The sequence below is a fragment of the Mauremys reevesii genome, linkage group 11 (genome assembly GCF_016161935.1).
Source record: "Mauremys reevesii isolate NIE-2019 linkage group 11, ASM1616193v1, whole genome shotgun sequence".
Classification (NCBI taxonomy): Eukaryota; Metazoa; Chordata; order Testudines; family Geoemydidae; genus Mauremys; species Mauremys reevesii.
This window is the reverse complement of record NC_052633.1, coordinates 22,985,694-23,005,817: the sequence shown is the minus strand read 5'-3', so window position 1 is coordinate 23,005,817 and position 20,124 is coordinate 22,985,694. Positions and strand designations below refer to the sequence as shown.

The 20,124-nt window shown below is 37.0% G+C and overlaps 1 protein-coding gene and 1 long non-coding RNA gene across 4 annotated transcripts in view; both read right to left on the bottom strand.

Annotated features, from left to right (window-relative positions):
* The window catches only part of SF3B1 (splicing factor 3b subunit 1), a 34,969-nt gene that overhangs the window by 13,663 nt on the left and 1,182 nt on the right, over positions 1–20,124 (bottom strand). Inside the window, exons 2-8 of one of the 3 annotated variants that reach the window (XM_039494444.1) lie at positions 12,142–12,308; positions 10,673–10,774; positions 10,014–10,128; positions 8,085–8,164; positions 2,044–2,211; positions 1,592–1,826; positions 166–378 (exon numbers count right to left, since the gene is read on the bottom strand). In XM_039494444.1, coding sequence (XP_039350378.1) covers positions 166–378; positions 1,592–1,826; positions 2,044–2,211; positions 8,085–8,164; positions 10,014–10,128; positions 10,673–10,774; positions 12,142–12,308 — 1,080 coding nt within the window. Of the gene's footprint in view, positions 1–165; positions 379–1,591; positions 1,827–2,043; positions 2,212–8,084; positions 8,165–8,481; positions 9,819–10,013; positions 10,129–10,672; positions 10,775–12,141; positions 12,309–20,124 lie in introns of those variants that run through there. The other 2 variants (XM_039494446.1, XM_039494447.1) reach the window with 2 other exon arrangements.
* On the bottom strand, positions 14,827–15,600 carry LOC120374580. Its single transcript, XR_005586157.1, has 2 exons — positions 15,406–15,600; positions 14,827–14,977 (listed from the first exon to the last, which is right to left on the bottom strand). It is a non-coding gene; the product is annotated as an uncharacterized LOC120374580 (long non-coding RNA).

Below are 20,124 nucleotides of genomic sequence, written 5' to 3'. Positions count from 1 at the left end.
TCCATGTTCTCTGCCAGAATTAAATTGCTACAGACATTCAGAATACAAAGTTGGGCTTCCATAGTCAAAAAAGAGAACAGGGATGCCTACATAAATCTACATTATTTTTACATTCTAATATGAAGTGATAGAAAACAGAAACCTTAGTTAATGGATTAATCTTACCTGGCGTAGGGGTTGCCATGTTCATCGCTGGTGTACCAATTGGTGTTTTGCCAGGTGTCAAAACAGGAGTACTACCACCCATTTGGCTAGCAGGTGTTTCATCCCAACGTGACTTTCTTTTACTTGCTCCAGGAGTTGGGGTTTCACCAACTGAATCACCACCTCGATCTGTACGAGGAGTCTCAGCCCATCCACTGCCATGTCCCGGTGTATCTATAAAAATAAAAGCCCAATTTTTTCAGATTATGATGGCTCCAAGTCAGATTTTACAAGCAAAATCCTAACATTTCTGAAAGTGAAAAACAAACAAACAAAACATTCTAAAAGGGAAGCATTACAACAATATCAAGATCTGATCTCCCTTACACTATTCCATTCCACTCTTTCACCTCCTTGCCCATAACAACATACTAACAGAAGCATCAAGATCCATCACTGGTAAATCAGATAAGCAAAGATAGCAAACAGGTAAGCAAAAACTTCTCTCATTCTTAATATTAAAGTCTACTACCAGTATAATGAATGTATACAAGAATTTAATCTTAGGGATGAAAAGAGTCTTTTTTATGTTCTTTGGTTTCATCTGAGCAACCAGTACTAGATATCATCACAACATATTTGAAAGAACTTGATTATTTTATACATTAGATTAAACACTCCAATACTTGCTTTGTTAAAATATTTTAACAATTTAACATATGACAAAGATTTTTTCTATAGTCTAACAGGCGAATAAAGTTTTTCAAAGCAAACGGGTATAAATGCATAAATCTTATGAAACATGCCCAACTGACAGTATAAGCAACATTTTCTATATATCCATAAAAGACAATTCAATGTGAACGTCTCTGTCCTGTCTGCATACTTCAAAACCCTGATCTTCAAGGGCCACTGCAGCGGATAATGCAGTATCAGTACTAAAACAGACACTTAAGCCTGGTGTACACTTAAAGCATAGGCCAACACAGTGGTGGCACTCAGTGGTATGAAAAATCCATATCACTGTAGCTATGCTGACCTGCTTCTCCCATGTAAGTACAGCTAGATTGACAGAAAAATGCTTCTGTCAACCTAGCTGCTGTCACTCCATGAGACACAGTTCCTACAGTGACACCAAAACCCCTTCTGCGTTCATGCTACAAGGTTACAGTGCGTAGCTGTGGCACCATAGCCATGCTGATGTAGTGCGCATACTGCATAGCCTTAGTTTCCTTTACTAAAACCATGAGAGGTGACATTTTTGTGATAGAACTCTGCCTACTAGCATCCCAACTAAAAAACACATCAGCCACTGGATGTCCGAGAGCAATAACTTTTTTCCCTACTTCTGGCCTAACTCGCTTTCATACTGACAGCCTGAAGTGAAAAGTTATTATCTCATTACCCATCCAGATCTTTCTATCAATTCTAGTAATTTCAGAAATACCTCTTTCTGTTTTGGGGGTCTCATCCCATCGATTTTTACGTGCACTGGAAGTTGCACCTCCGTGGCCTGGAGTTGCATGACCAGGTGTATCCCGTCCAGGGGTTGCAGCTCCTGCTGGTGTATGACTGGGAGTAGGATCCCATATTTTTGAGCCTGGGGTTGCTCCAGGAGTCTCACTACCCTTTGCACGGCCAGGAGTTTCATCCCACCTCAAAGAAGGAGTATGTCCAGGGGTCTAACCAAGACAAAAGCAGAAGCTGTTAAAATCAAAGGTAGCTGAGGAGGTTTTTTTTGTACAATAAAAGGTAGGTGTTTAATTTCTATTTAGTATAATAAAAGTGCAGTCTGTGAGACATCTATAGAAGTAAAGAGCTTCTGTAGAACTCTTAAGACTTGCTGGAAACATTAACAGCTTATACAACGCAGAGGTGAACCAATAAAGTGATAAGTACCTCTGCTTGATCCCAACTGGATAGTTTTTTAGGAGTAGTACCAGGAGTCTGGTCAGCTGTTTGATCCCAACGCCGTTTGCGTTTTGAAGGTGGCTGGGAGGAGGTGCCATTGACGACTTTAAGTTCCCCAGCTTTAGCTTTTTCTGCTAGCTGTTGCCTAATTTCCCTCTGTTAAAAAAAAAATAGAGAATTTATTCCTTAGAAGGGCACTCCTGTGTTAAAAAAATTCTTAAAATGAGTTTCTTTAGGGTAATATTGTAGGTTACTAAAACAGAGACAGTAAAGTCTAATTCACTTGCATGCTGTTTCCTTTTGCATTTTTCTCAGCTTAGACAATGAAATTTTGACACTGTTTATAATCAATTTCTAGTCAATTTTAATTTCAAGTTCCCCTACACTAGCATAAAGCTGCAATGTTTGTGTTCAGCATTCTGCAGTAGAATATTTATTTTAAAAAAAGTTTTCACTAGATTGTTTTTAAAGGTTTCAGAGAAATATCTATATTGGTATTAGATTTTTACAAAACCAGTATTTTAGGCCAAACATGTCTTACCACTGTCTTTCTAAAAGGTTCTAGATGTATTACAAATGGAAAGTTAAATCAAATTTTATTTTAAAAGTGATTAATTACAGAATACTTTTCAATATGTGATTAGTAAGACAATGTACATTTAAAAACTTTACTACACATTTGCCTCAACCAAACAACTTTTTTACCCAAGTGCTTAGAAAAGTATTATTTTAAAAATATTTTTAAATGAATTATATCACAGCATGTAATATTTGAAGCTATTCATTTAGGTTTTAGTTAGCTATATGTCTGATCTTAATTAAATGTTAAGAAGATTGCTTTAGACAACTTGGATATATAATTAATATGGAACTCTATTTTAACTTATCAGTATATACATAAATATTAAGATGACAACATAAAAAACATGGGCCAGATCCTCAAGTGGGATAAATCAGCATAATTCCATTGAAGCCAAGTGTGTCAGATGACATTGTAAACAAAAAGCAGGCAGCATTATCTCCTGCAAATGTAAACAAACTTGTTTGTCTGAGCGATTGGCTGAACAAGAAGTAGGACTGAGTGAACTTTGTTTAGTTTTTGAATGCAGGGGGGGGGGTTTGGTTTTTTTTTTAAACATAATTCTACATTTGTAAATTCAACTTTCATGATAAAGAGATTGCTCTACAGTACTTGTAATGGGGGAACTGAAAAATACTATTTTTTTTACAGTGCAAATATTTGTTATCAAAAATAAATATAAACTGAACACTGTACACTTTTATTCCTTTTTGTAATTGATATCAATATATTTAAAAATGTAGAAAACATCCAAAAATATGTAAATAAATGGCATATTATTGTTTAACAGTGCGATTAATCACAATTTTTTTAATTGAACGATTAATCACGATTAATTTTTTTAATCGTTTGACAGCCCTAGTAAAAACAAAATGTTGCAAGGATACAACAGTTAGAGCACAGGCCAAAAAAGTTCTCTCTCCTGTGAAGAACTTAATTCAAAGCTTGAATTCAAAAATAAAAATTGCAGTTCAGAAATGTAACCAATTGAAATGCGTCATCTGCGCATAACATGCAATTTACAAAAGGAAAACTTCAGGAGAGTAAAATTATTTTAGGAAAGAAGGTTCAAAGACTCAGCTGGCAGGCAGATATTTATTTGGTCTCTCGAAACTTTTTGCAACACAGTAACGGACCATAGAATTTAAGAAAACTCCTATTTAAAAAGAAAATGTAAAATGTATCAGAAAAATGAATTGGCTTTTAAAAAAGATTCCACTAAAAATCCAGCTAAATCTTTCATTCAAAGTCGCAAAGGTGACGCAGACACTGAGCAGCAGCCAACGTCTCCTGGCATTCTTTGTTAGCTAATCCTTTGTTAGTTAATCTCAATGCTTTTATGAAGTTTTAACTTTTTTTTTTTAAGTAGGTTATAAAAGTTAAATATAAATTTGCAAATAAAAATAGGGACTAAAAGGGTAGCCAGAACCAGGATAGTGGTAAAAGATCCTTGATCCCTTTTTCAGTAGTAAAACAACTAAAAAACTGCAGAAGCAAAATAATAAAATAAAATGACAATTCATCTCCAAGAATGGGCACAAGAAAAGCGGGCATATGAACAATGAACCTTAAGGTGGCTCTGAGTGATCAGAGAGTGACTTGTATAGGGGTACACGAACACTCTGTAAGCACAAAACAGTTCCCCTTCATATAAATATTAAATTAATATACTAATATAATATATAATACAGCTAAAAATGTTATAGCAAATAAAAAGTGCAAGTTAAATTATGAAAGAAGACATACTACTTAATTGAAGTCCTACAAGGGCTCCAAAGAGGAGCCACAGTAGGCTCTTTTCTTTTTCAGATGGCCATGTACTTTTAAAGCAGATAGAAACCCAGCACCAAGGAAAAATCAGTAAATATAAGGTGTGAAGCCCAACCACTGAAATCCTATCCAAAAGTTCTGTTTTAACTGTGGTGTAAAATAAATGTTACTAAGTGAGGAAAAACAAAAAACACATGGTGGAGTTTTGTAAATAAATTTTAAATAAATAAATAAAATAGAGTAAAATATCCTAGATTGAAAACAGTTGCAAATAATTTAGAGTTAAGACCTATTAAGGAAATATTGTACAAAGATGTTTTGTTTGTGTGTCAGTGTTACTGAATTTTATCATTCTGCAGTTACCCAAAGGATTGTGCCCCCCTAAAATTTAGTGGAATATGATTAAAAACTGTTGAAAGGACTTTCTGGACAAAAATGTATCTTTTAGAATGCAGAAGACTGCCCAGATGGAGGGCAATGAGACCAAAGGAAATTTAACAGGATTGGGACAGTAATTGGACTTTTTGAAATTAGTATGTCAATCTAAAAAACAGCTGACAGAGATATATGGGAACATGACCAAGCATTTCAATAGAAGATATTGTACCAGCAAAAGTACTGCATCCACTGAATGAGCAAAACCAAGGATTCATTAATGAAGCTTTGTTAACGGCATATAATATATATAATGTTATACAGTAACTCCTCGCTTAACGTTGTAGTTATGTTCCTGAAAAATGCGACTTTAAGCGAAACGATGTTAAGCAAATCCAATTTCCCCATGAGAATTAATGTAAATGGGGGGGGGGAGGGAGGGTTAGGTTCCAGGGAAATTTTTTCCACCAGACAAAAAACACTATATATTATATAGATATACACACAGTATACATTTTAAACAAACAATTTAATACTGTTCACAGCTATGATGATTATGAAGCTTGGCTGAGGTGGTAAAGTTACAGGGTGGAAGAGGGAGGGATATTTCCCAAGGAATGCCTTGCTGCTAAATGATGAACTAGCACTGGCTGAGCCCTCAAGGATTAACACGTTGTTAATGTAGCCTCTCACACAAGGCAGCACGAACACAAGGGAGGGGAGACAGCATAGCAGACAGAGACAGGCACATACCTTGTGTGTGGGGGAGAGAGAGAGAGATGCACACTGCCCTTTAAGTAAGCTGACCCACTATTAAATACATTGTCTTTTTAAGTGGATCAGGAAGTTGAGACAGCAGCTGCTGCCCCAAGCTCTCTGTCTCTCTCCATCTGTGTCCCCTCCCTGTTCTGTATGGAGAAGGGGTAAGTGGGGTGCAGGAGTGGGGGGAGGGGGACACCCTGACATTAGCCCCCTCCCTCCTCCTCCTGCACAGCAAGCAGGAGTCTCTGGGAGCAGCTCCAAGGCAAAGGGCAGTGGGGGGGAGGGACAGCTGAACTGCCAATTGATAGCCTGCTGGGTGGCTGCAGCACAGTGAACTTAGGGGAGTGGGGAGCCGATAGGGGGAGCTAATAGGGAGGCTGCCAGTCCACCTGGTTACAAGCCCCCACCAGCTAGCTGCAACGGGTCGCTCTTCCTGCAAGCACGGGACAAAGCAGGCAGCTGCCAAATGACTTTAGAAGGGAGCATTGCACAACTTTAAACGAGCATGTTCCCTAATTGATCAGCAACGTAACAAAACAACATTAACTGGGAAGACTAAGTGAGGAGTTACTGTAATGGCTTTTAAAGAAGTATAGTATTGAATCAATGTATTCTAATATCATCATGTGAAGTATGTGGGGGATACATACTATCCAAAGTCAAACCAGCCTTAAGTGAGTGATACGAAGCAAGAAAACTTGCTCTTTTATCATCCTAGAAAAGTTAAAAATGTGGGACAAGAGAGATAACACCAGCTACTCAAGGGTCCAATACCATGAGGTTAAATGAGAGACCACTGCAACCCATACAGGGTGGAACAAGTTTGTTTTCCTTCCTCAAATACTTTTGCAAGACAATGCAAGATCTGGAACGTCCCAGACATCCTGCTGTTTGCACCTAGGGGACACTTACATGTGCAGGTGTAATGTCTTACAGAGTTGCTGGCATGTGGATTCACTCCAGGAGAACAATACAGTTTAGATGCTGGAACATTCATAAAGAAAAAAACTGCCTATGCTAGTGATAACAAGTATTGTATGGTGGCTGAAGAGGACCATTTCTCATATGGACCTAGGAATGGTATTTTAATTGGCCTAGGTACTGTTTCACACCTAAATTTCCTAGGGTAAAAAATGGAAAAATTGTTATATTTTGTACCAGTTTTTATAATGTAAATAAAAGCAAAGTTAAAATTACAGCAAGATGCTCTAAAGTCAGAGCAAGCTTATAATATAGAATTATGCCCTAATGGGTGAGGTGAGCTTTCACCCGGTGGTGTGTACTTTAAGCCTAGTATTAATGGTAGTTCAAATAACTACAAGTACTGTAGTCTTCGGAATGTGTTGCTGGATAGTGAACTTAAAAAAGAAAGCACAAAGAGGCAGGAATATGATGCAAATTAAATGAATGCTAATATAAATAACAAAAACAAAAGCAGTGGAATATAGGCGTGGCTTGCCATGAGTAATTAGACATGCGTTAGGCCTCACTTCTTGGGAGACAGGACTACGGAGGTAAATGGATCAGCAGGCTGTAAACAGAATAACTGTACTAGCTAAGATAAGGGGGAACACCCAGAGAACCATTTACAACGGACAAGATAAATCCAGAATATGAAGATGAGGTAAAGAGTAAGTCATAATGGACAGAGCATGCTGTACAAGGACTGGTTCCTACAATGTAACCAAGTTAATCCCAAAATGTATGATGCAATATATAGTAAATACAATGTCATGTGTAAACGTATTTAAAGGAAAAGGTTTGCTCTAACTCTGGGTGTGTTGTATGCCTGGTACCCACCCCCTATGCTTGAGCCTGATCAGCTCAAGTGTAGTTTGACTGCATGCCAATAAAGATACCTCAAAGACGAGTTTGGTATTAAGCCGAGTTCTTGGGAAGCGAGTGAATAAGATATTGGAGGCTACTGAATAGATAAGGTCTCAGAAGCTACCCGAACACGTGGGTTTCAAATACTGCAGCAAAAAAATTTCTTTAAAAACCTATTTGGAATCTATTCAAATATAGCTTGGGGAACCAGTTCAAAGTCTTCTAAAAGACTATTTTTCTTTTAAAAACAAATTTAAATTTTAGGCCAAATTTAAAGAAACACAATCAACTTGAATTCTCTACTGATTTAAGATTTTTTTAAATGAACTAAATGCATGTTCAGATATGATATCGGTCATCAAAATCCTCTGGCAATTGTTTTGGGGTTTTACAATCACTTTTTAAAAATCTCTCTCTTGTCTATGCTGAATGAAAGATCAACATGGAAATCTGACTATAACTGACTGAACAGGAAGTAATTTACTTTGTGCGTATTAAAGGAACAACAACAACAAAAAGATTTTCCTCCTCCATGATTACCTTAGCTGTTATTTTGAACCCTAGTAGATAAGCTTTCAAACAAATGTGATATTTAAACAAGTAATAACATTTACACATGAAGACTGGATTTCAAAAGAGCCTAAGGCCCATGTTCCTTTAAAAATCCAAGACAAAACAAATAAAGCATTAAGCTCAGATTAAAAAGATAACAGACCTCTTCTTTTGTTAAATGCTGTTCACGCATAACATCCATATATGTTCTGGCATTCATTTTAGGATCAGGTGTCTTCCCTCCTGCAGAAGAGAACAGCAACAGGACAGGAATACAATAAGTACAGGATAATCAAAAAAATCTACTTTTCTCATTGTCCTGCTCTAATATTATATTATTCCATAATCACTTAATTTTACTTTTTTGATTGAATTTTTTTAAAAATTACACGTATCTTACGTTTATTCAGTTTGTTGATCAATTTAACCTGTTTGAACACAAACATAACTACTGCAGTTTAAAACAAATATTTTAAAGCAGATAAAAATGATAAAATGACAACACAGTTAAGAGTCTTCAGAAGTGATGGGTTCCTGGGTTGCTAATCCGGAATACGTACACTTTCGTGCCTTTGTGTCCATCAGCAGTTCTGACTTCAAGCAGCAGAATAGAAGCCTAGAAAATTATCTCTTTACCATTAGTAACACTTTGGAAAGATATTTATATTCAAAACATTACCTTGTGTAAGCTGTTAAATCCTACTTGTTATCTGACTATGAATAACTACTGTATACCTAGATAATGATTCAAAATGTTTTAGCATAAAGATCAGTTTATACATTTGACAAATTTGGACAAAAAAAACCCTCTAGTTCTTTATTTTGAGGTGTCATATTGTAGAAGGGCTTCATTTTTTATATTATAAAAAAATGAAATTATACTATTTGACCCTCTTTTCTTCTGAAGGTACAATTACAATTGGGAGTTGATTGTAATACAGTACATTTACCATCATGATGATACTCACAGGCAAAAAGCTTTTTGTATACCATGTTTTATTCTGTGTATCTTGAGTTTTTATTTTAACTTTTAAATACTTTACGGAAGCCCAAGTATATAAAAATGAGACTTATCATGGACACACTATTCTAAAAAAATGTGCAGATTTGCTATACAAGCAGTATAGCATTACAATTTAGGAAAAATAAAATTCTTAAACATTTTCTATACTGAAGATCATTGCCCAATTGGCAGTGTCATTCTGACACTAGCTTTGATAGGACTTTCCTTTGGAATACTTTTTCACCATAATTTACACAGGATGTGTTGAACTGCACCCTTAAGAATGCAGACAGGACTGGCATATAGCAGTACTGCTGTAGGAAAGAAATTAAGGACAGTTAGTATGGGCCTGTGAATTCTGACAAAACATGTTTATATCAATTATTACAATTAAGCAAGTAAAATAATTAATATCCCTATTAATTCATGCAGGCTGAAATTCTAATTTGTAAAACCTGCAACAGATTCTAATTTTAAGCAAACAGGCGCCTTATTTTCACTTGTGAAACTCACTCACCTGAGGAAAGCTTCCATCAGGCCCATTATGCCCCTTGTGCTGACTTGCATACTAAAATTAGCAGAACAGACTTGCACTATTAAAAGTATCGAAGTCTCTTTATATGCTTTTTGTTTCACTCAGCTATACTACCTGCATTAACATAAGATGGTAAGAATTATGTGCTCTATTTTGAGAATTAGCATTTCAAAAGCAATAATCCTGTAAATCTATGATTTGGAATGAAAACTTTCCATGTACTCAAAGTAGTATTATTTTGAGCACAAAATACATAAGTTGTTCAAAGTACAGTACACAACCCAAAACAAAATGAAAAGAGAAACCTTTAACCCTTTGTGTTTCTATGGCAATGGCTCATTATTTTCTTGTCCTTCTACCTGGAAAGAAAACTTGTGTTATAAAGATGAAAAATATGACATCTATGATTTCAACCAAATCTATAAAAATCTATATAAAAAAGGGGATGTTTAAAACAAAACTAAGTTCATAAGCATGCCAAAAGAAATCAAAGGGCTAAAGACAATTTAAGACAACAAACTTGATAAGACCTATAAAAAAGTGAAACCAATTACCATCTGCAAAAGGATCAAGACGCTCAGGAGAAATGATCATCATCCGTCTGTGCTTTTTGTATTCATCTTCTCGATCTGCAATCTTCTGTGGACGATGTTCAGCAAAGGGATCATACTTAAAGTAAAGAATATTTGATTGTTAGCCCACTATACAAAATAGCAGTATGAAAGATAATTGATGAGTGGTAGAAAGGTAAACCCATGTGGGTTTCCAGTATTATTACATGGGTTAGGATTTATTTTACAGTCTCAAATCATAAAACATCGGAACAGTAAACTGAGGGGAAATTACCCTTTACAACTGGAAAAAATGATTGCTACCAGTGAATTTCTGTCCAGCAGTCACATCTGACTAAACCACATTACCATGCTTCAAATTAATTGCTCTTTCACTTAACTGTAGTTTTTTCTCCTCCTTATAAAGATGATTTTCAAGCACTTGACCCTGTTTTTAGTAATTATAAAAGTGCCAGTTTCATAAGGAAAGAACTAAGGTATTTTTCCAAATGGCTTTTAAAGTCTTAAAAATATGGAACATAAAAGCTATAGGAGCCACTTTAAGATAATATATTGTATAATCTTTTACTAAAAACCAAAAACACTTACACAAAAAACCTAGAATGACTTTCCTCTATACTCCTATATTTAAGAAAATTCACCTGTTCAGTTGACTGTGGTATGTCATTAAGTAATGCCACTGGAGCATGGTACCCTGGCTTCTTCTGACCAAGCAAACTTGTAGAGGAGTAGTCATCATCATCCTGTCAAAACAAAATTTTCAGAAAGATAAATGTATTGTTTATTTTAAACCGCATGTTGCAAGATTTACATTTTATAGCTACAGATTTCTATATTGTATTGAAATAGAATCAGCTACATTTACTCTATACTTTATCCCCCTGCTCATAAAAGTACAGTTTTACTCCAAAAAATCAACTGCTGAGCAGATGATGCTACTTACATTATTAAAATATAGCTTGCCGAGGTGCAAGCATCATGTGTTCTGCCACATGTTGTCAAGCCTGAAGTAAATTGTCTACACTTGTTAAACAGAAGTACCAGATGATCTCCAACATCAATTGTTGGAAATGTAAGATGCCAGAGGCATGTAATATACCTAATAAAAAGAATCTCCACTCTACACAATCCCCAGTAAATCAATTCAATCTGAAATTTTGGGGAAAAAAAAAAAAGGCGATGTGAATGACAAAATTTCACGAGGGAATGCTGATGGGAAACCTGGGAGTGGGGGCTGGAAGGAATCAGAAACTTATAAAGAAACTGCCCACTTAATAATAGCTACTGAATCACAAACAGAATTCTAAACGAAATATTATTAGAAATTCTCATGTGAAAAGTACCTACAATATATATACTGTACATATAGTAATCTAACTATATTCAGTACAGACATTCCCTGCTACAGCTCAGTAGCCAGTTTTAATACTATTAAATAGCTATTAAAAGTAAGCCATTTGAACTGAAATATATGCAAAAGTTATTAAATTGACTTTATCCCTTCATTAGGAGGTCTGTTTTAAATGCAGCCTTTGACCTCTTCAAATGACAACTAATAGCACTTGACCAAAAAAACTAGTAAGCAAGTATCAAAATACCTACTATGTAACCAACTTTTGAATTACAAGTGTCAGCTTAACTTTTGTTTTGTTTACTCTTCTCCTTACCCCATATACTCTTTTAAAGAGTATACCTGGGTTATTAAACTACACGGTCTACTTCTTTATAGTCAGAGGAGTTAATAGGTGTTTTGTGACTATTCACACAACTAGAATTTTGGTTATGACTTAAAATATTTGCCTAAACTTTGTAAACATTGGGAATGAATATTTTGACAGTCTTTTATTTAACGACATGATTGAGGAAAGGAGGTAAATACCAGCAAAAAGACAATCCCTTTTATTTTCTCTCTTTTTACTCTTAGACTCTATATAAATTAAAATTTTAAATTTTACTTAGTTTGAATATTTTAATCTTAAAATTTCAATCTGTAAAGAAATCTGCTAGTTTTTTTCTTTATTTGACTAATTTAAAAATACTCAGAGAAACAAAATTAAGATCTGAATTATTTTGACGGCTTTCCCTAAATCAAACAATATGTTTCACTTACATCTTCTAATTCAGTTGCTGCAATAGAAGTCACATATCCAGCAAACCTGCTGTCACTGCCACCATAAATCTCTTGATCATAGTATCCTGTGGAATCAAGGCCTACTCCCTGAGCTTCATCAAGGGCAGCCTTTTTTCCTTGAATTTCTCGAATCTGTGCTTCAATATCTAGGAAGAAATAATCAATTTTAGTATTCTTATATAGTTTGTTGCCAAAGCAAAGTTTACAAGCATGATAAGTGGTGAGACATTTGAGAAAAATCCAGTAAATAAGCAGCAATATTTAACATTACACAGAAAAGACTGATTTTTTTCCTCCCTATTCCAAAGTGATCCTCTTATAGTAGCATCTCTCACGCACAGTTATATTAGAATAATATCTAAATGTACTGCAAGTGAGCCAAATTTGGGGGGGTTCCTGAGATACAGCTTACCCCAGTACTGTTCTTAAGGTTGGCACATTCTCAATTCTTTTTTAGCAGACCTAAGGATTAAAACAAAGTTCTGATCATGCCTAAAATGGCCTCAACTGTTCAACATTTATCTTAGCTAGTGAATGACATTCACTAACCCGTTTCCCATTATTTATTAAGTTTTATTCAGTTATAAATGTATCTGTTTGTATGGGTATGGAATAAAAGTATATTTTTGGAAACTTAATTAATCTTTATTAGTTCACAACCTATGCTGGGTAGGGCTGACATCATTCACAGACAATAGTAATAGATACATTTACAATGTTATATTACTACATACACAGCACTCATTACAAGGTTCATACCAGGGTGCAAAAGAGCAATGCCAGGTAGAGCGCACTACAGCAGCACACATTACTGGAGCTCATTAATGAAATAGTCTTTCAAAGGGCAGGTCTACACTACTGCGGGGATAGATGCTCTGAGACTGATCCACTGGCGTCGATTTAGCAGGTCTAGTGAAGACCCGCCAAATCGACTGCAGATCACTCTCCAGTCAACCCCTGTACCTTACTCTTCTAGTCAGGGGTAGAATAAGTCGATGGGAGATTTTCTCCCGTCAACCCCCCATGGTATAGACCCCATGGTAACTTGACCTAAGGTACGTAGCTGGAGTTGCATAGCGTAGGTCAATTTACCACAGTAGTGTACACATAGCCTCTGTGCACCAAATAGCTCTAGTTTGAGCTCTTCTTACTGCTCTGGTATCCAGCTGCTCAAAATCAGGAGACAGCCATTCTACCTTTGCATTCCCTCTCTCCTTCCCCAGCACTCCAGCAGAAACTTTCCCCTCTTTGCTTCATAAATATTATGCAGGACATGGCAGGCAGCTAGAACTACTGGGATTTTTTTTCACCAAGTTTCAATCTTGAGTAGACAGCACCAGCGACCTTTCAAACAGCCAAAGGCACATTCAACTGTCATTCTGCATGTGATGAGCCTGTAATTGAAGCACTCCTTGGAACTGTTGAAGCAGCTGGTGCCCAGCTTCCTGAGCCATGGGAGTATGGGGTACGCTGTGTTTCCCAGGATCACTACTGGCATTTCAACATCCCCAGTGGTAATCTATCAATCTGGAAAGAAAGTCTCTGCTTGCAGCTTTCTGACCAGCACCTGTGTTCTTAAAGATGCATACATCATGCACCTTCTCTGATCAGTCCACACTGATGTTAGTAAAGTGTCCCCAGTGATTGACTAATGCTTGCATTACCACAGAAAAGTAGCCCTTTCTGTTGATGTACTCTGTGGCAAGGTGGTCTGGGGCCAAAATAGATGGCATGCATCTCCCTATCACTCCACCACATTTTGGGAACCCCACTGCTGCAAAACCATAATGTTCTGCACATTGCCCAGTGTCTCAGTCATTTGACTGATTGGTAGCAATTGGGCATTGCAAGTTCCCACAGAGCAATCATCACTTGCTCCTCCTCTGTCAGTGCAGATCTCAGTTTGGTGTCACTGCTGGAGGGCTCTGCACACAGATCCAGGAATGTGGCCTTGTGCATCCGAAAATTCTGCAGCTACTGCTCCTTATCCAAAACCTGCATGACAGTGCAAACCCAACAGTCGATGCTCGTTTACCAGGTCCACAACCAGTGTTCTATCATCTGCAGCTGCTCTGTGAATACCACCAATAACTTTGAATTGTTTCTTTCTATGTCCCACAGACATCTAGCCTCCAAGGATTCATCATGTTCCCTGCAGCTCCTCTGGTGGCTTTGCAAATACTGCAAGATCAGGTGCCCTATGCTTGCAATGCTCATGAGAAGAGTAGAGTGTGCAGGATCCATATATCTGACACAGATGGCAGACAGTGAGAAGGGACATGCAGGTTTGTGGGGATTTTGAAAAGAGGCACAAAACATTATGGGATGGAGAACACTGCATTATGAGATGCTGAAATCATGTTCCCAGCACCCCGCGTGACTCATTTGGTCCCATGAGGCATTGCAAAACCCTCCCAAAACACCCTGCATTAGATGGTGGCACGCTGCACAGTGGGATAGCTACCTATGGACACTGCTATCTGCATCAGTGCAAGTGCTGCTAATGAGGACGTGTACCACTGACACAAATAGGGTGACCAGATAGCAAGTGTGGAAAATCGGGACACTTTTCTGGGGCAGGAGGATGAGGGATATAATTTCATATATAAGACAAAGCCCCTAATATCAGGACATCTGGTTACCCTAGACACAAGGAGCACAGTGTAGGCATTCAAAAGCAATTTAATTACTGCAGCAGCTGTACGCCGACGTAATATAGGTTGACATAATTTTGTAGTGTAGATAAGGTCTCACACAAGTTTACACCCCTCAAAGCTACTGTTTCAGGCTGCATTCATCTCCATGGGGTGCTCTCCTGAGAATTAAAACATTGAGATCAATGGACTACTTCACACTTCTCAGAGCCTCCTATTCTTTCTTGATTATCCTGTGTTGGAAATCCAGATACAGCAAAGCAATCGCTGATGATTAATTTCATAACATATTATAGTGGAGCACCACCTCTCCAGCTGTTAAGACTGAGAAGACTTTTTTTTTTTTTAAAAAAGGGTGATTTTTCAAAGTGATCTAAAATACACATGCTCACTCATAAAATTTGGCTTAGTTATCCAAATTTGGGGTCATTTTAGCAAGAGGTTCCTGAGATACAGTCCATCTGAAAAAAAAAAGCTTGTATTAAGGTTCACAGATTCTACCAATGTTTTTTGTACACACCTCACCCATGAATGGCTTAATGGGACAGCAAAGGGACGGTAAGCTAGAAATGGCAGTGGTGGGATGTACCTTGCAGGGCATGAGGGAAACACACCAGTCTTCTCTCACTCATTTGAAGTTACTGTAACTAGCATGTAATAAAATCATCAAGGTTTTTTTAGACATAATCCATGTCAGATTTCTCTCACTGACCCCGTAAGCATACAGTCCAAACATTTGAAAGTACAGCCATTATCCCACTCGACTATAACAAAGTGGGGGGGGGGGAGAAGAGGCACTTAGGAATCACATAGCAACCATGTGGCCTATGGGGTGAACAATGGACTGGAACTCAGAAAGTCTGGGTTCTATTCCCATTCCTGCCACTAGCATGCTGGCTCACCTTGGCCAACTCACTTCACTGCTCTGGGCCTCACTTTCCCCACTTGTGCAATGCAGAGCATGATATTTTTGTCCTTGGTAAAGTTTTTTGACATCTACTGATGAAAACTGCTACATAAGAACTAAGTATTATCATTACCTGGCAGAAGTAGCATTTCAACTACACACATTACAACTGCCTAAGTGACCACTAACTCCTACCAACAACATGTTTCTGTTAAAAACAAACAAAAAAAAAAAAACCCTAAGAAATTCATTGACAAAGGACTTTGTTAACACAGAGTTAAGGTTGCCCAGAGGTATCTCATGCCATTCCAGCAATTCGAGTTAGGCAAACTCAAACTTCTGGAAAGCAGGATATACAGAGTTATGGTACATGTCCATGTAACTTTAACTCTGCCCTCTGAGTGATGCCCCAACACACTAATCGCATATATACCCATACTCTGCCTTTCCAAATGAAATGAATGGGAGTTTTGCCACTGTCTTCGACGTAAGCAGGATCAGGCCTTAAATCAACTAGAGTGATAATAAAACTATAACAATGCCAGACATTCACTACCTCCCGAAGACTCAAACGTGCAACTCTATTATATTCCCAACCAAGCCAGCAAACAAGAAATAAACTATTTGTCCCTAGAACTGTTAGAGGCTATAACTGTAAATGGGATTATAGTGTGTGCCTGCCATTTATAGTGCCACAACAAGAATTAAATTTTCAATTATAATTTAATATTACAATTACTCAAAATATGTTACAGTGATAGCAAAGATGTGGATTCATCAGCAAAGAGGACAGAAATCCCCACAAAACGTCTGGCTGTATTTGCACTCCTATTGTACTTCATTTCAATAGAGAGATATTTTAAGACATTATCTGATCAAAACTGGAGAAGGCAATTTCAGCAGGCCAAACAATTACACAACCCAATACTTGACCAGGACACTGGGTTTATACCCCACACTTGCAGAAATCCCATAAACATTTGTAATGACCGTAAGTGGTCTAATGCTCAATTTTTAAGAAGCACTGTCAGCTGGTAGATCATCTTAGGATAATTAAAGCTGAAAGGATTTTTAAAAGCCTTTCACTATCTGTGTTCTTTATTATCTCTCTTCATTTCATTTCTACTTTCCAGGATGAATGGATTTGTCAGATTTATTTTCCAGTTATCTTGCATTAGACACCAGGCTGGGTCACAAATCCTGTAAAAAAATTTAAACTAAATTAAAAACTGTTTAAGTTTTAAAATATTTACAGGATTTGTGACCCAGCCTGGTGTCTAAAACTTTATTTTCATTAAAAGCTACTAATATTAGGTTTTGTAAAACTTATTTTAAAATCTGAAATCTTGGGCCACATAGAAACACAGAGTCAAATCAAGCTAACTTTGAAGTGTCTCTGAAAATGGCCTTTTAGGCTTCCAGGTTTATACTGGGTCACTGATTCACATAAAAATGGCTTAGTTTAGGGAAAAAAACATCTTTTTAACTGTATCTGTCAGCTCTACAAACTCAAAATCAGATTGGAAATGAAAGCTGGGTTCCTTTCCTCTCACACACTGTCACTAATAATTAAAAAACACCGCAGGTCAAATTATGGTAAGCATTACAAGGGAATGTTTTGTACATACGCAACTGAGGGAATAATTTTACCTGAAAAATCCTTATAACTGGTTACCATGTGTGAGAATTAAAGAACCCAGTCTGAGGGCTCAGGTGCAGTTTTCAGGGCTGCTCGATAGAAAATGGATTTTAATTGTGAGCAAATCTGATATGGAATCATTGAGATACAATGACTATGGAACCTCACCATGCCACTTTTATGGTATTTTTCAAAGCAGAATAGTACATTATCTCTTTCCAAAAAGACAGTAACTAAAACACACACTCTTAGTATAAGGTCAGCATTGATTTAGGCCCCAATTCTGCATTCTTTGTGTACCCTCACAACTGTTTGTTTTCAACAGGAACAGGCTGCAAAAATTTCCCATCATTACCAGGGTTCAGTTACACCGTATTACTCAAATAACCAAGGCATCAATATCTGTCACGTCTTAAGGACTATGTTGTGTACATCAGTTTGTGTGACAGTGCTTAAAACAACTCTCTGGAGCCTTATCAGTTCTACCACCAATAGAATTGAACATGTAGCAATAGTGAACGTTTTGTGGCAAGAGAGTCTAGTGAAGACACCCCTTTAAAAGGAAAAGATCAATCAACAGCAAGTTACAGCATGTGTTTTTTGTAGAGATCACTCATACAACCCCTGATCAGACACAACCCCGCTTAGCGTAGAAAATCAAAGACAGGTAGCATGATTGCATATTTAAAAAGTACTATGCTAGGCAGCAAAGACTTTAGTTTAAGGTCAGTTAAAAGGCTTATTTAAAGGCAGTTAATGAGCTTGGTGACTTTCCTATTTGTCTTGAAAAATCCTGGCAAAATTAACTGATCATCATCTCAGGCCTGATTCAGCAAAACATTTGCTTAAGTGCTTTACTGGTTTGGGACCTTAATATAAATATATAGAATTGTTAATTTAAGTCTGAAGAAGAACTGTACTTTTCTCAAAAGAAAACTGCATTCTAATCTTTCTTTGCTTTTAATATTGAAGACAATTATAATATCTGAGAACATGAAAGTATTAATTCTTCCTTTTCTGCATTTCACCCTATTTTGTAAATTTTATAAACCATGGTATTTAAACAAAGCATAGTATCATGAGTATGATTTAGCTAGAAAAACGGGTATTGAGCACTGAGTCTTTACAAATACAACTGATATCTTCAAGTTAAAAATAATTTAGACAAAGCACTTTTTTTTCCAGGTAGGCCAGAATGTGATAACCAAATTCACATTGGTAGTACCTTACGCCGCAAACAGCTCCATTTACTTCAGTTGACAGCTTGTGGCATAAGGTACTATTCAATGTGAGAAAAGGTATAAGAATCTGGGCCAGTATTAACATATTATATTAAAGAAATATTTTTAATTTAATTTACTTTTCCCAATTCACTGTTTATTTTTTGTCTACTTCAATTAGGCTTTGTCTACACTACCACTTTTGTCGGTAAAACTTTTGTTGGTTGGGTTGTAAAAAACAAACAAAAAAAAAAAACCTGCCAACACAGCTAATGCCACTCATTGGGGGTAGTTTAATTATGCCGGCAGGTGCCTGCTAGCAAAAAGCAGCTACATGTGAGACCTTACAGCGGTACCGCTGTGCCGCTGTAAGGTCCGTAGCGTAGACAAAGCCTTAGTTTGGACATTGAGCCCAATTATTCAGTTTCACTTTTATTTCTAGCGAATCACTTTTAGGTGCTCATACATGAGCAAAATAATTATGCCTGACAGCTTCCCTTTAAAATTATCCAGTTGACAATAAGAGTTTGAAGCTGTTAATCTCTCTGTTCTGATCCCTGGAAAATTGCTTTATGATTTTTTTTTTTCTCAGACATCCTTCTTGGAATATTTAGCTATATACTACAACACTCTGCAGTTGTAACACTGAACACAAATGTGGTTGTTAATCATGCTGACAAAAACTCATTTCATTTGTGATCCAAGGCTAACACCTTGGCAGTTAGACTAACCAACCCTGCAAACATGCTCATGCTTAGTTCATAGTCCCTTTAAAGCCAATGGAGTATGAAGCTAGTTAAATTAAGCATATGCATGTTTGCAAGACTGGAATTTATATTTGAATTGTTACCATTTTTGGTAAATTATGGTTATGAAGTCTGGTACCACAGACAAGACACTGAAGAAACTCAGTGGCCCTGGCAACCCACGGAATACTCAGATTCTCTGCACAATCTATACTTAAAATTTAGGTTGACACACCTACAGTACTCAGGGGTTTGAACAATCCACAACTCTGAGTGCTGTACTTATACTGACCAAACCCAGAGCAGAGAGGTGGCATTCCTATAGTGACAGAAAACCCCCTTCCATCACTATATGCTGCATCTACACTATGGACCTATCCTGGCATGGCTACAGCGCTGTAACCATGCTGCTACCGTCCCCATAGTGTAGACATGGCCACACAGTCATAGAGTTTAAGGCCAAAAGGGATCATCAGATTATTCAGTCTGACATCCTGTACATTCATAGGCCACCAACATCACCCCAGCATCCATATACTATACCCAATAACTGAAATTATTACAGACAAATCCTGGCAGATCAACACCCTTCATTTGAGTTGTGTATGATGCATTCGAATATAAATTGTTTACATGTGTGGTGGACTACTAAGTGCCTTTGTTCTATCAGTTATCTCACAATTTGCTTTAAAGCTGTTTCAGGCCTAGGAAGTATTGCAGACATATTCCGGCAAGACAGTTTTTGCATATGCTCAGTTGGGGAAATGAATCTGGCTACAAATAACCCACATAAACT